This window comes from Lathyrus oleraceus, chromosome 1 (genome assembly GCF_024323335.1).
Source record: "Lathyrus oleraceus cultivar Zhongwan6 chromosome 1, CAAS_Psat_ZW6_1.0, whole genome shotgun sequence".
NCBI lineage: Eukaryota > Viridiplantae > Streptophyta > Magnoliopsida > Fabales > Fabaceae > Lathyrus > Lathyrus oleraceus.
The window spans coordinates 15,068,360-15,082,943 of record NC_066579.1 but is presented as its reverse complement, the minus strand read 5'-3'; the positions used below and the strand labels follow the sequence as shown (position 1 = coordinate 15,082,943).

The 14,584-nt window shown below is 35.5% G+C and overlaps 1 protein-coding gene across 1 annotated transcript; it reads right to left on the bottom strand.

The window, feature by feature from the left end:
* Window positions 1-11,762: 11,762 nt before the first annotated feature.
* On the bottom strand, window positions 11,763-13,823 carry LOC127087499 (G-type lectin S-receptor-like serine/threonine-protein kinase LECRK2). Its single transcript, XM_051028388.1, has one exon. It carries the CDS (start codon window positions 13,821-13,823, stop codon window positions 11,763-11,765), a length of 2,061 nt encoding a protein of 686 aa, XP_050884345.1.
* Between the last annotated feature and the right edge of the window lie 761 nt (window positions 13,824-14,584).

The window sequence follows — 14,584 nt, the reverse complement described above, 5'->3', positions numbered from 1 at the left end:
TTGCGTATGCTACGCGTACAGGGAAGGTCCATACGCGTATCATTTAAGACCATACGCGTATGGACAGCAAGTTCTCCAAGAATTGATTTTTTTCTTCCGTTTTCTTGCTCGGGCTTAATTTCGCATCTGACGTTTGATTCCCTGAGCTTCCAGACGAGTTTTTTACCTGCTAACATACCCAAAAGTGTAAAATATCCTCAAGAAATTCATAAGTAACAACACACTTCATATTATAGAATTGAGCTTATATCTAACTAAAAATGCTTCAGTTTACGCAGTTTACCTGACTTATTTACTGTTAAATAGTGAAATACCTAGCATAAATGGTGACTGATCACTAGCCAAGGGTCTGATACTTGTCTCCATACTAAAATCAACCCAACCAATCAAATCAATTTTCTGTCTTAGGTCATCTTTCAAACCTTTTCAGAAAGGGTGTGTTACTTCCGTTATACCATGAATGAAGCTTAAACCTTCATGCGTGAGCAAGTAATGTTTAACTGCTAGAATGCGATCCAAGTGCATCCATTCTACCGCAAACAAACAAACACCCAATGCTCCCATGCTAGAGAATACAAGCAAGTCAACAGTAGAGCATTAACACCAACACTGTTTATAAAAACTGTTAATTCCTTAGGATTGGCATTAATTTTAGAAAACAAATAATGTAATCATCTTTGTTGTTTTAATATGTTGGGTTGAAGAAATTCAACATCTGGACCAACATGTCATGTACGATGTCACGACATCAGGTCTGTGACATCGCACGTGTGTAGAAAACTGAATTAATTAATTCAGTATATATTCTGGGATCAGCAAGGATATCTGGTGAATATCCTAACTCCCATGTGGAGGTCTTGAAGACTCAATCAGAAGATATATAGGCTCAAAATATGGAGATATATATGGAGAGATTCTAGGATTGAAGACCTTGTTTGTAGCAGAATTTTTCTGCTGAAGTTGTAACAGCAAAGAACAAGTCTGCTGCGATTTCTGAAGGCCCAAATCCAGTTGGGTGATTAGGTTATAAATAGCTGATTGTAACCTAGTTTTTGTAAGCCTCTTAGAATGAATTTTTAGGGGTGTGTGTAAGGTAAACCTCCCAATCTGTGGGAAGGTTACCATGTGTTTCTCAGTGTTCAAAGCTGAGAGTATCTGTAACTCAAAGCCTGTAGGCAAGAGTGATTTTGTTCTTGAATGAAGCTGTGAAGCAAGTTCAAGGTGTGTTAACATTACATTGTATTTGTAGTGATAGGAATGGAAACTGGAGGTTTCTATCTAGGAGTTCCTATGTATAGATTGCATTGGGTAGGGATTAAGTGAAGAGTTGTAAACGGGTGAGTTTAACTCTGAATTAATACTGCTAATAGTGGATCTTCTTCCTGGCTTGGTAGCCCCCAGATGTAGGTCATGTTGGACTGAACTGGGTTAACAATTTCCTGTGTTTGTTTTCCTTCTGCATGTGTTTATTACTGTCATAACTCAGCAGGTATTCCAGTCAGCTTATCAAGATGATAACTGACCTGGCATATAGCCTTCTGTTTGAATGTCAATCAGAATGTTGTAACATTCATCAGGGACAGTGCATACTGAATGATAAGCAGGTTAACTTCAGTTCAGTATTTACTTAAGTCTGTTCTTTTCAAGGATAACAAACCTGGCTGAAGGATCATTGTGAAACTGTCAAACTGGATGTTTTGACAGTTGATACTGAAGGCTGATACTGAAGTAGAGACTAGTTGGTCCTTTACAGTACTGCAAACTTAGCACAATACGTTTCCAGAAACATAACAGAATCAGCATATGTTCTGGATGTCGAACTGAATGTTGTGACATTCATTCCCAACAGCAGGTGCTAAAGAGTAGGATGATTGGTTTTTCTGGTTCAGTGTTTTTCTCAGGCTATTCTTCAGGGAATCAACAGCTTAGAGAAAAACCAGGAAACCAACTACTAACCTACAATTAATGAACCTAACAAATAGCCCAGTTGTTAGCAATCTAATAAGTGGAAATTAGATTAACGTGTTCAACCTTTAATTCAGGAAATACAAGTAAAAGAAAAACACACTAGAACAATGTAACAGGTGATGTCCAAAATCAACAGTAAGACATCATGCTGATAACTGTGGAAGAAAACAACAGAAGGGAGTGCTAGGATTGATTTCTGTTGAGTCCTTCTTCCTGATGCACAGAACCAGGCGTTCATACATTCTAGGGTGACATAGAATGAGATGTCGTGACATCTGTGAACGTATGCATATTAGTACAGTGGTTAATAACTATCTTGTTGTATTAGTTACAATGTTAGATCAGATGTCATGACTTGGAGTAGAACATCTGAATTCTGACTTCACCAGAATTTCAAAAACAACCAAACAAATACTTTGTTTGTAAGCGGAACTACGAAGCTCTGACTTCCTTGTTGCATGAATGAGTATATGTAGGCACAAGAGTTCGAATCCTTGGTGAGCACCTTAATTTAAAAGTTATTTTTGCTTTCCATCTTATTCTCTTATCTCATTTCACTGATAGCAAGTAACATTCAGATAAGCAGCATCCATACGCATTGATACAAGCTAGTGGTTCCCATCGAGTACGATGGATATCAGGGGTGCTAATACCTTTCCCTTGCATGACCGACTTCTGAATCTATTCTTGGTTGCGAAGACCATTATCTTTGGGATCTTATCTTTATTTTCCATTTCCTTTGGAATAAATAAAATCCGGTGGCGACTCTGTATTTTTTGCGGCGTGACAACTGGCGACTCTGCTGGGGACTACAGAGTTTCCTAAGCAAGTCAAACCTAACTTGCATGTATCCTTTTGCCTTGGATGTTTATTTTTGTATTGATTGCTTTATATATTCATGTTATATATATCTGTTGTGATCTTGTGGGTTGGATTCTATGGAGTGAAAAGCCTAACACATAGGCTTAGAGAGCATACCTAGGATATGAGGGACTTCATATTGACCTGTCAGACGTATTTCTCTTGGGGGGAAGATACGAAGATCCTGCTTGAATGAGAGTGAGGTTTTAAAGAAGTCCTTAGATACATACTGTAGAGGTTAAATTTTATGTTACGAGTCCATAACATATTCAAATTTAGATCAAAGAAATAAGATCTTTTGGGCAAACGTGGAAAAATATTTGGCATGCAAAGTCTTAAGGGAAATTATAGAGATGGGTATAGTAGGAATGAAGATAGATGAAGTGTAACAAGAGGCTATCAAGGAATGGAGCATTGTGACCAAGTAGAGAAGAGAAGTAGGGAGGCGAATAATAATAATAAAAATGAATATTGTGTCGTACAATATTAGGAGAGGCGCTAATTCATTAAAAAGGAAAAGGATAAAAAAAACATTGCAGAAATGGAATGTGGACTTGTGTTTCATCCAGGACACCAAGATCCATCCAGGTAATGAATGATTATATAAAAAGAAACCTATGGGGTAACAACGAGGTCAACTGGTCGACTAAAGGTGCTCAAGAAATGTCATGGGGGTTGGTGATTTTGTGGAGAAAGGACATTATTTCACCATGTTTCAGCTTCATAACAGAGGGGTTCATTGGCATTTGTGCATAATTGAATGGGAAGGTGTGTTATTTTGTTAATATTTATCCATCATGCAACATTGTTAGTAAGAGGAGGATGTGGAGAGAACTTAAAATTTTGAAAGGAAAACTGTTAGATGGGGGTGGTGTTTATGAGGTGATTTCAATGCCATTAAGGACACAAAGTAAATACTAGGGAGAGGTGTTAACATGAGATTAAGTGAAATTCGGGAATTCATTGAATTCATGGAAGTGGTAGACTTTCCTACAATAGGTAAAAGATTCACTTGGATTAACGGGGATGAGATACCAATGAGTAAAATTGATAGATTTCTGCTATCTGAGGGCCTCATAGATGATTGGAGTGTAGTTGGTCAGGAGGTAGGGGTCTAGGACATCTCTGACCATTGTCCAATATGGTTGAGATCCAAAGTGGTTAATTAGGGGTCAAAAACCCCTTTAAAATCATTAATTGCTGGTTTGATCACCCTGACTTTGTGAAATTTGTTTAGAAGGAGTAAAATTCATTCTTATTGAGAGGAACACAAGCTTATGTACATAAAGATAAAAAGTTGCTAAAGGAAAGATTAAGGCGGTGGAATAAGGAAGTTTTTAGCTGGGTTGATTTGAAGATTGAGAAAGCTGTTGGGCGAGAATATGAGAATGTAACCCTTTAGAGAGGGTGAGGGGTCAATAGAACTCCCAAAATAATATAACCGATTTGAAATTCGTTTAGCTTGAAAAACTTATTAGATTTTAAAAAGAAATATGCATGGCAAAAGCAAAGGTTTATATAAAAATGATTACGCTTATTAGACTATACAAATACATAAATTGGATCAAACAAATAGTAAAACAAATCAATATGGTATATTGAATTATGACCAATTAGCACAAGAAGTGTAAGTATACATAATACATCCAGATAGAATTCTAAATCATATATTTTAGTCTTAATCAATAAAACAAGAAATTTGTAGCACCAATCTAATAAAACCTATACTAAAACAATAAATCTATACACTGAGAATTAACTTGACAATATATGATTCAATGAAAACCATAAAAATAACCTAAACATGCAATTCTACGGAAATATATATATATATATATATATATATATATATATATACAGAGAGAGAGAGAGAGAGAGAGAATGGTTCGATTTTCGTCCTCACTAAGTTTACACCACTCTTCAATGGTTTACCAATACGTTCATGCTTCTAGAATAATCTATATGCTTTGAATTCTAGACTAGCAACAATCAAATAGAATATTAGGCTCATCTCGTCGGGACGAAATTGGAACGGGAGGTCGGAGCTACTCTTATTAGAGTAAAAAGAGACTCCCAATTGATCACCAATCAAGTATGAGGAGATTTCCAAACCAAAGAGTCAGGCTTGGTCAAATACCTCTGGTTGATCCAGGAGATGACTAAGTGTTTTGAATCATCTGAAATAGTACATGTGAGCCGAGAAGAAAATGTTTCGACCGACTTGTTAGAGAAGTTCGCTAGTAAAAAGAAACAAAGAGTGAATAGAATTGTGATTCAGGAAAAACCGTCGACTCACCCACGGACTATCAGAAATGGGATATATAAGACCTGCATCCAACAATTTTACCACTTCCTTCATTGTCGGATTGAGTCTCCTCTGTGGTTAGACTACCGACTTGTGGTCGTCTTCCATGAGAATTTTATGCATGCACACAGTAGGGATAATACCCTTCAAATCCTCAATTTCCCATCCAATAGCATTTTTGTACTTTTTCAAGACTTGGATCAGCTTTTCTTCTTGGATATTCTGAAGGCTTTAGTTTATGATAGTCGGACATTTTCCTTCAGGTTCGAGAAAGACATATTTGAGATTGTCAGGAAGTTGTTTCAACTTTGTTTCCTTCTTAGGTTCTTCATTCTCCTCACTAGATTGAGGTAGGCGTAAATCCTCCCACCGGTGTGGTCGAGATCCTTTCCACGGGGTTTGTGCGTCCAACAAGGCAAGCACTTCAGATTCCCCGTTGTCCACCTCTTTATCCGACTCGAAAATGGACAAACTCAACACTCTTTCCAAAGGTGACTAGGGTGTAGGCAAAGGATTATCATATGTCGTCACCTGATCTAAAACCTCTATAGTATGACTGGTACAAATATCATCCTTGTACCTCATGGTGTTTCGAACATCAATTTTAAATTCTTCATAATAAACCTTCAGTGTCATTGTTCCTTCTTCTATGTTTATCAGGCACCGTCCCGTCTCCAAAAAGGGTCTCCCCAGAATGAGAGGGATCTCTTCATCTTCCGGCATTTCAAGAATTACAAAATCCATCGAAAATACAAACTTATCAATTTTCACCAGAACGTCTTCAACGATGCCATACAGTTTCTTGACCGAATGATCGGCGAATTGGAGTGTCATTCTGGTATCTTGCACAACTCCTATACCAAGCTTCTTGTAAATGGATAACGACATGAGACTCACACTAGCTCCCAGATCAATTAGAGCTTTGTTGAACGACCTATCTTTAATAGTACATGGGATAGTGACAGCTCCACGATCCTTCTTCTTTATCGGAATCTTCATACCCTGCAAAATAGCACTACAAGTTTCAGTTAGAATAATTGGGTTAGTGTCGGTGGTACACCTCTTTGAAATGATATCCTTCATGAACTTGGCATATGTAGACATTTGTTCAAATGCCTCCAACAAAGGAATGTTAATTTCCAGCTTCTTGAACAACTCTAAGAATTTTTCAAAGTTTTTCTCATGTTGCCCTTTTTTGTTGTTTCTAGTGGGGAATGGAGCTTAACAACCGGCTTGAGCTCAATGACTGTTTCTTTCACAACCGGTTTCGGTGATGCCACTTCTTCTCTAACAACTTCATTTTCTTTGATCTCAAGGTCCACTTAGATCAATTGGTCTTCCTCTTCATCCACTTACTCAACAACTTCCTCATATTTACCACTTCGTGTTGTCACCGCACTCACATTATTATGCTCTCTAAGATTTGTCACGGTTGCAATAGGTAGAGCACCTTGTGATTGAGAACTAGAAGCTAGTTGCTGAGCGATTTGCCCCATTTGGACTTCAAGATTCTTTATAGATGTCGATTGTTCCGAGTTTCTTATTGAAACTGAACATTATGGGCAACCATTCTTTCAATTGCAATTTCCCAATTAGCTTTCTTAGGGGCATGTTGCTGTTGTTGTTATTGATATTGAGTTTGGTACTAACCATGTTGAGGAGCGGTTCCTTTTTGGTCTTTCCATGAGAAGTTGGGATGATTTTTCCAACCCGGATTGTACATGTTGGAATAAGGATTATTCTGCTTCAAAAATTTGATTTCCTCCATTTATTGAGGAGTTGCAAAACAATACTCCCTCCGTTTTTTATTATAAGTCGTTTTTGACTTTTCACACGTATTAAGAAATGTAATAATTATGAAATGAAAAAGATAAATTATGAAGGATTTTACAAAATTATCCTTCATTAATGGTATTGAAAAGACAAATTGATATAATTGAAAGGAGAGAATAATAAATATTTAATGGTATAATAGGAAAAATAACATTAATGATTCATTGGTATTATAAAACGACTTATATTGTGGTAAAAAATATTTTTTCAAAGTGACATATAATAAAAAATGGAGGTAGTAATAAGTTTGGTGCGGACCAGTACAAATTTCACAGCATACAGTAGGGACCGGTTGGATCTGTGCCACCGGTTGGGTGCCTATATTCATTGCCTTTAGCTTCTTATCAACTTCAGCAGCTATAGTATCTTCAATACGGATTTTATTAGTTTCCAGCTTTAAATCTATAACCCCTTCTGGTTTGCTATGACACCTATCATACAACTCAATATGCTCATTAGCAATAATAGCTTCAATGATCTTCTTGATACCGGTGGTTGTTGAAAAATTTGTGGAACCACCGATTGCGGTATCAATAAGTTGTTTGGTCTTTATTTTAAGACCGTTCGTAAACATCTTCATTTGTTCAGTTGCATCCATATTATGGGTTGGGCAGGCTACCAGGACTCTCTTGAATCTCTTATAGGCGTCTCCTAAAGTTTCCCCATCCTTCTGCTTAAAATTCAGAATTTCATACCTCTTCCGCAGAAATACCGACGCTGGAAAATACTCATTCAGGAATGCCTTTTCCATTTCTTCCCAAGTTGTGATGCTACCGGAAGGTAAATAATAAAACCATTCTTCAGCTTCTTCCGCTAAGGTAAACGGGAACGTTCTCAATTTCTTGGCTTCTTCAGTGTGACCATCAATTTTTAGAGTGTTGCTCATGGTCAGAAACCTCTGCAAATGCTTGTTTGCATCTTCATTCACTTTTCCAGTAAAATGCTTCCTTTCAAGCTGATTAATGGTACTCGGGTGCAGCTGGAAATTAGCCACATTCACTGGTTGGTTGACAATAGTTAATCTGCCGATTTGTGCATTGGCACCTCCGTAGTCTCCAACAGTCTTTCTGCTGGCGGTGGAACATCAACCATAGTTTCGATCTCTCTATCGGAACCTGAATCTGAGCTTGAATGGATGGAAAGTTATTCTTCGTCTGATTCCAATCTGGCTAATCGAGCTTGTCTGAGTCTTGCCCGCAAGGTTCTCTCGATTTCTGCGTCAAAAGGAAAATCAGTTGAGGCCTTACCTCGCATACAAATATCAGACACAGATTAGTTGATATAATCGAAATAAAATATTCAAAATACGGTAAATAAATTTTAGTTACATAGAAACAAAATTTCAATTGAGATAATTTTAAACTTATATTTGGCATTCCTCGGAAACGACACCAAAAACTTGATCGGAAAAATAGCAAGTGTACTATTTTTAGCGATGAAGTAATAAGAGGGATGTTTCCCAAAGATCGATCTCGAGGATTGCGCAACAATATATAGGTAAACAGTCACTCAATTGAACAAAAGTAATAGTTATGGTTTTGGATAATTCACTGTAAGGAAAAATATAACAAATAAATATTTTCACAAGTTAATATGATATGCCAAGGAAGGTGTATAAAAATCTCCTGTAATGACCCTTGAGTGTTTATCTCCTTAATACTGAACATTGTTTCAATTACTGGATCTTAAGATTATTTCCCCCTAAGACCTCAGAGGGAAACCTTTGGTATTCAATCTAACCTCTAAGTCCTTAGGTGATTATGATGAAACCAAGCATTTTAATTTAACAAGAATAATTCGGTAACCATAGGGTATCCCTAGTCCTAGGTGATCTCTACTATGGTTTCACTGTATGAAAATCTTAACCATTGCAATCCTGCTAATCGTTAACCATACATCAATCTTAATTTTTGCCATAAAGAAAGCATTACGCAAATCATACAGTAAATTGAAATCAAATAACATATATTAAGGGAAATCAAACATCAGAGCCATTACATGATCAATTCAGGGACACCCCCTGGCATTAGGGGGTTTAGCCTATCATATTATTCAAATCAGATACAAAGTAAAATTGAGATATTACAAAAAGGTCGGAATTACGTTGATCTTCAATCGTGTTCGCTCTTGAAGGATCTCAATTCTTCTTCGCTTTTCACTGCTTCAATCTTGATCGTCTTCAATTTTCTATCGTATAAAAAGTCCCTTTCTCCATATTCAAATCCACTGTAAATAGTTCCTGATGACAATTTTTCTTGCGTAAAAGTTTAAAATGCCCTCCGGGATAAGTTGTGCCCAAAACAGCACAAAACTGGAAAATCAAGTGCCCAAGCCAACACTGGCCATGTCAGGCAACACGTCAGGTCGTGTTGGCTTTTGGGACACAATGCCTTGACACGCCCCTTCAGGGAGGCTGACACGGGCCGTGTCAGCTGACACGAGAACCCATGTCAGCTCCCTGTTTTCCATTTCCATGCCATTTCTCCTGACACGGCCCGTGTTGGCCAACACGGGTGGCCGTGTCAGGGCTACTGTAAGTCCATTTTTCTTCTCCCGACGGGCCCGGAACGCATGTTTTGCTTGTCTATCCCTCCGATACACTTGTTTACACATGAAACCAAAAGAACTACCACAAAAGGACATAAAATGGAGTATGATGATGCATATAACATGTACTCAACAAATAGAGACAACAATACCAAACATATAAATAACTAAACAAAACAGTAAAATAAGTGGACTAATATGTTACCGGTTTCTTACAAAGGTGCCGAATGAGTGTCAGAAAACAAAGAGAATTGGAGACTGATCAACCTCCAACCATATAACGCCTCACATGGTGTCATTTCAGTGCTAGAATGGAAACTATTGTTATAGGTGAGCTCAATCAACGACAAGTAACTATCCAGTTACCTCCTTGTTCTAAAATACACGCTCTCATAAAATCCTCCAAAGACTGAATAATCCTCTCTGTCTGACCATCTGTCTGTGGAAGATAAGCAAAACGCAACTTCAGCTTAGTACCCATATCTTCTTGCAAAATCTGCCTAAATCTCGACGTAAATCTCACATCTCTATTTGAAACAATACTTAACAGAATACCATACAAGCTAACAATCTTCTCAGTATACAACTCAGCTAACTTCTGTAAAGGATAGTTGATCTTAAATGATATGAAATGATCCGATTTAGTAATTCTATCAATGATAACCCAAATGGAATCACATTCATCCGCTGTGTTCAGCAAACTTGTCACAAAATCCATGGAAATGTGGTACCACTTCCACTCAGGAAAACTCAATGGTTGGATCATACCTGATGATTTCTGACATTCAATCTTCGAATTTTGACAAGTCAAACAAGCATAAACGAACTCAGTTACTTCCTTCTTCATTCCTAGCCACCAAAACAATTTTTTCAAGTCTTCTTACACTTTAGTGGCACCAGGATGAATATTTAGACCATTCATATGACCTTCATAAAGAATACTCTTCTTAATCTTAGGTACATCTAGTATACAAACCCCGTCTCTGAACCTCGTCACATCATTCTCGTCGATTCTGAAATCGCCTCCCTTACCTTGATTGATTAACACTAGTCGGTCAACAAATACCACATCGATTGTCTGACCATCTCTGATCTCTTCAATAATACCACTGATCAGCATCAATATATCCAACTTCACACTATTAAGAAATATATGAATACAATTTTTAGTTTCAACCACAAGTAACATCGTTTAGAGTCATGTTCTAACAAATACCTAATTTTATACAAGAAATCTCTAGGAAGATAGTAAAATCTATCGACATGCAATTTCTAAGAAAATAATAAATCATAAGCATTCAATTCAAAATATGAGAGAGAGAGAGACTTGGGTATAAAATGGGATTTGTCCTTCACAAATTGGAAGGTTATTTTTTTAACTTATTTGTTATCTCATGTACAAACTTTTGAAGTATAAGAAATTAGACAAATTGTACAAACTTATTATGTATATACTTGTCACTTTAATTTCTTCATCTTTAGGTTTTTCTTACATTATATGACAAATTGAATTAATTTTTTTAGACTATTTATTTTAAATGTCACTATTGTTTGTTTCACACATCAAAAGTATTGTTGTAGTCAAATACTATCGTTTTATAATGGAAACCTAGTTAAGTCAATATTTTTAGGGTAATGCTAACTTGTGCCCCAAAGACACAAGTTAAGAAACCTACAAATAGAAATTTTTTATTGAAAAAAAACAATAAAATAATTAATTATGAATTTGTATTAAATTTATCACGCAAATTCCAAATTTTTATTTATTTATTTATCTCTTAACTTGTATCATTGGGACACAAGTTAGCATTACCCATACTTTTAATACGAGGTTTTAAAATCATTTCATGGAGATCGATTTAACATACAATAATAACAATATCATAAAATTATACAAAACATTTAACACAACATGATGCACGTTAAAAGTGTGTTTGATTTAAGTTTTTCTGATTTTACACATACAAGATACATGTGTTTTTTCTTCTAGATAATCTTTTGCAACATTCTAAGAGGAAGATATTGCATACAATGCTAATTTTTAGAAGAATATAATAAAAGATACAACAAATGAGTTTTTGTTTTGGGAAAAAACTACTGATGTGATCATCTTCTCAGCATGTATATTTTTATTCACTTTCTTTTTTAACATGTACCACTGATTACGAGAAAAAATAAACAAGCAAATACACTTTCTTAAAAAAAAGTGAAAAGTAACATCAAAATCACATTTAAAAGGGAACTAACTTTAATTAGAAGAACCATACAAGTATGGACTTGGAGGAATTTCAACTTCAACGATCCCTTCTAGCATTAACAAAACCTTCTTCATTGGTGGCCTTAGAGATGGATCTTCTTGAGTGCACCAAATAGAAATCATGACAAATTTTTCCAATCTACTCGTATCATTTACTACCTCATATTCACTTTCTAGAAGAATGTCCATTTTTCCAGCCTTGTAGCAATCATATCCCCAATCAATTAAAATCCTTTTTTCTTCACTAACATTATCATCCTCTACATTTTTCCTACAACATATAATCTCTAGTAACAACACACCAAAACTATAAACATCAACTTTAACAGTGATCGGTGCACTCCTAAACCAATCTGGTGCAACATAACCTTTGGTTCCTCTAATTCCAGTTTTTGTGTGACTTTGATTAATCAATAATAGTTTTGCTAACCCAAAGTCGGAAATCTTAGCATTGTAATCATCATCAAGAAGTATGTTTTGTGGCTTTATGTCACAATGGATAATTTGGGTGCAACATTCCTCATGCAAGTAAACAAGACCCCTAGCAATCCCAATGATAATCCAAACTCGTTGGTTCCAACTTGGTTTCAAAGGGGTGAAAAGGAAGCTTGCTAGAGTACCATTACTCATTAACTCATACACCAAAATTCTGTGTTGTTCCTCACTGCAATATCCATGAAGACGAACAAGGTTTCTATGATGAGTTTCAATTATCACATCCATTTCATTTTGAAATTCTTTATCACTATCTTGGAACAACTTATCTAGTTTTTTAACAGCCACACAAATATCTGAATCTATTGTTCCTTTGTATACAATGCTACAAGAACCTCTTCCTAATTCTTCTCTAAAGTTGTTTGTTATTTCTGTAATTTCCTTAAAGGTAAAAACTCTCAAATTTTTGTCAATGACACTTGTGTTTGATACACTACTTTCAATCTTGTTATGGTTGCGCCAATAAAATATTGCACCAACAAAACTTAAAGTCATAAAAATAGATATTCCAATAATAACTAATATCACAATAATCAAAGTTTTATGATCTTTTTTCTTTTTGGTTATACTATTATCTAGATCTTTTATCCCATCGGAGAGGGACGATGGAGTATTAGTTTTATTTACTTTTAGGATATAAATTCCTTTTACCGCCAACTCTTTTCTCCCATGTAAGAGTGGTAGGTTATTCTTCCAACAAGAACTTTCATTAAAAAAAGCCAACACACATAAGCAATCTTGCAAACAATAATCCTTGCATTCTTCAAGAGTACAAGAATTGCATGTTTCATAATCAGATTTAGGCCAAGAAACGTTGGACAGTTTCATCATCATATGCGTGTTCTTTTGTGAACCATTATGCCTACTTTGACAAATGACTGGCAAATCCTTTTTGCAACCACCATACATGTTGTATGAATCAATTAGAGAATAACCTTTTAGACATGTACACATTGGCCTTTGATCATGTCTAAGGTTGCAAATACTATTCATTCCACAAACACCTTGACCATTGTTAAAATTATAACTCAAGCAAATGTTCTCAGGTATTGTCTTTGCAACAATCCAACTATTACCATTGTTTTGATCTTTAGGGTAATATGACAGAGTAAATACTCCATCATAATTGATTGTTGCTTTGTAGTAGAAGTCATCATTTAAAAGTGTCTTATTTTGATTGTCAATGATAGAAAACCTTGACCCGTTCTTTTTCAATATGTATAAGAAGAAATTATATTTGTGAAATATAAATTTCTGACCAACATTTGTTGATTTTTTATACGGATCAATAGTGCGACTATCATAGTAAGCCTCATATTGAGCATTAATGTTTGCATTTGAAGGAAAACTTACAAGGTTGAGCACAACATCCCCACTTTCTTGTAGGCAAAGTTCAAATCTTCCTCGTGAAAAGTTGATTTCTCCTCGTCGAGCATAAAGATGGGTGTTCAAATCCATTGCTTGACCAGGAACTAATGTGTCCGTAAAATGATTGTAACTTTCCCATAATACAACAAAATTTTGGTCTAGTAATTGAAAATTTCCATCATTCTTCATTAGACCTCTTGAAATTCTACCAGAAGTAAAATTTGATGATGTCCATAGCTCTGAACCTTTAGGGCTAGTAAGTACCAACCCATAAGAATTATTTAATACCAATCTTGATCCCTTAGGAGTTGGGTTGCCTTCATTTGCATACCAAATAATCGAATCGTTTTGTATTTTGTGATACCATATAGCTAGTAAGAAAAGTTCATTAGGAAGTTGGTAAAACCCAAATGCAAAATCTTCTAAAGGAGAGATCCATCGAGTTGGTCCATTTCCAGCAATGAGTGAGTCACCTACACTTACACTTTGATTCAATGATCCCGTGCTACAATTTAAAATTTTATAAAATTAATAACCCAAAGAAAAATGACAAAATAAATATCATTTTACATTTTTAATGAAACATTAATCAAGTTATTCTAACTATGTCATCAAATTAATACTATGTATATAACTCGTAAGTTATTTTACTTCATTGTACATTTTAGTGAAAATGATTAATACCTAATAGCATTTTTCAATGTTTCAACGACTATGAAATGTGAAATAAGTGGAGAAGAAGAAGGGTATCTTTTTGTTTTGAAAGTGATTTTTAGGTAAATTAAAGGTGAATATTTATGTTTATTTAACTAGTTTGAGAACTCTATCCTATGCATTAATCATTAACGAGTGTTTTGGTATGTGATTTTTGATATTTATCTCGACGGTGGTTTAGGATATAATTTGAATCCTATGGGGTGAGGTTTTTAAGATGTTTGAGTTTTATTTCT

Excerpts from the sequence above, each read along its gene's own strand:
- LOC127087499 (XM_051028388.1), bottom strand. The coding sequence starts at position 13,823 with ATGAAGAATGATGGAAATTTTCAATTACTAGACCAAAATTTTGTTGTA.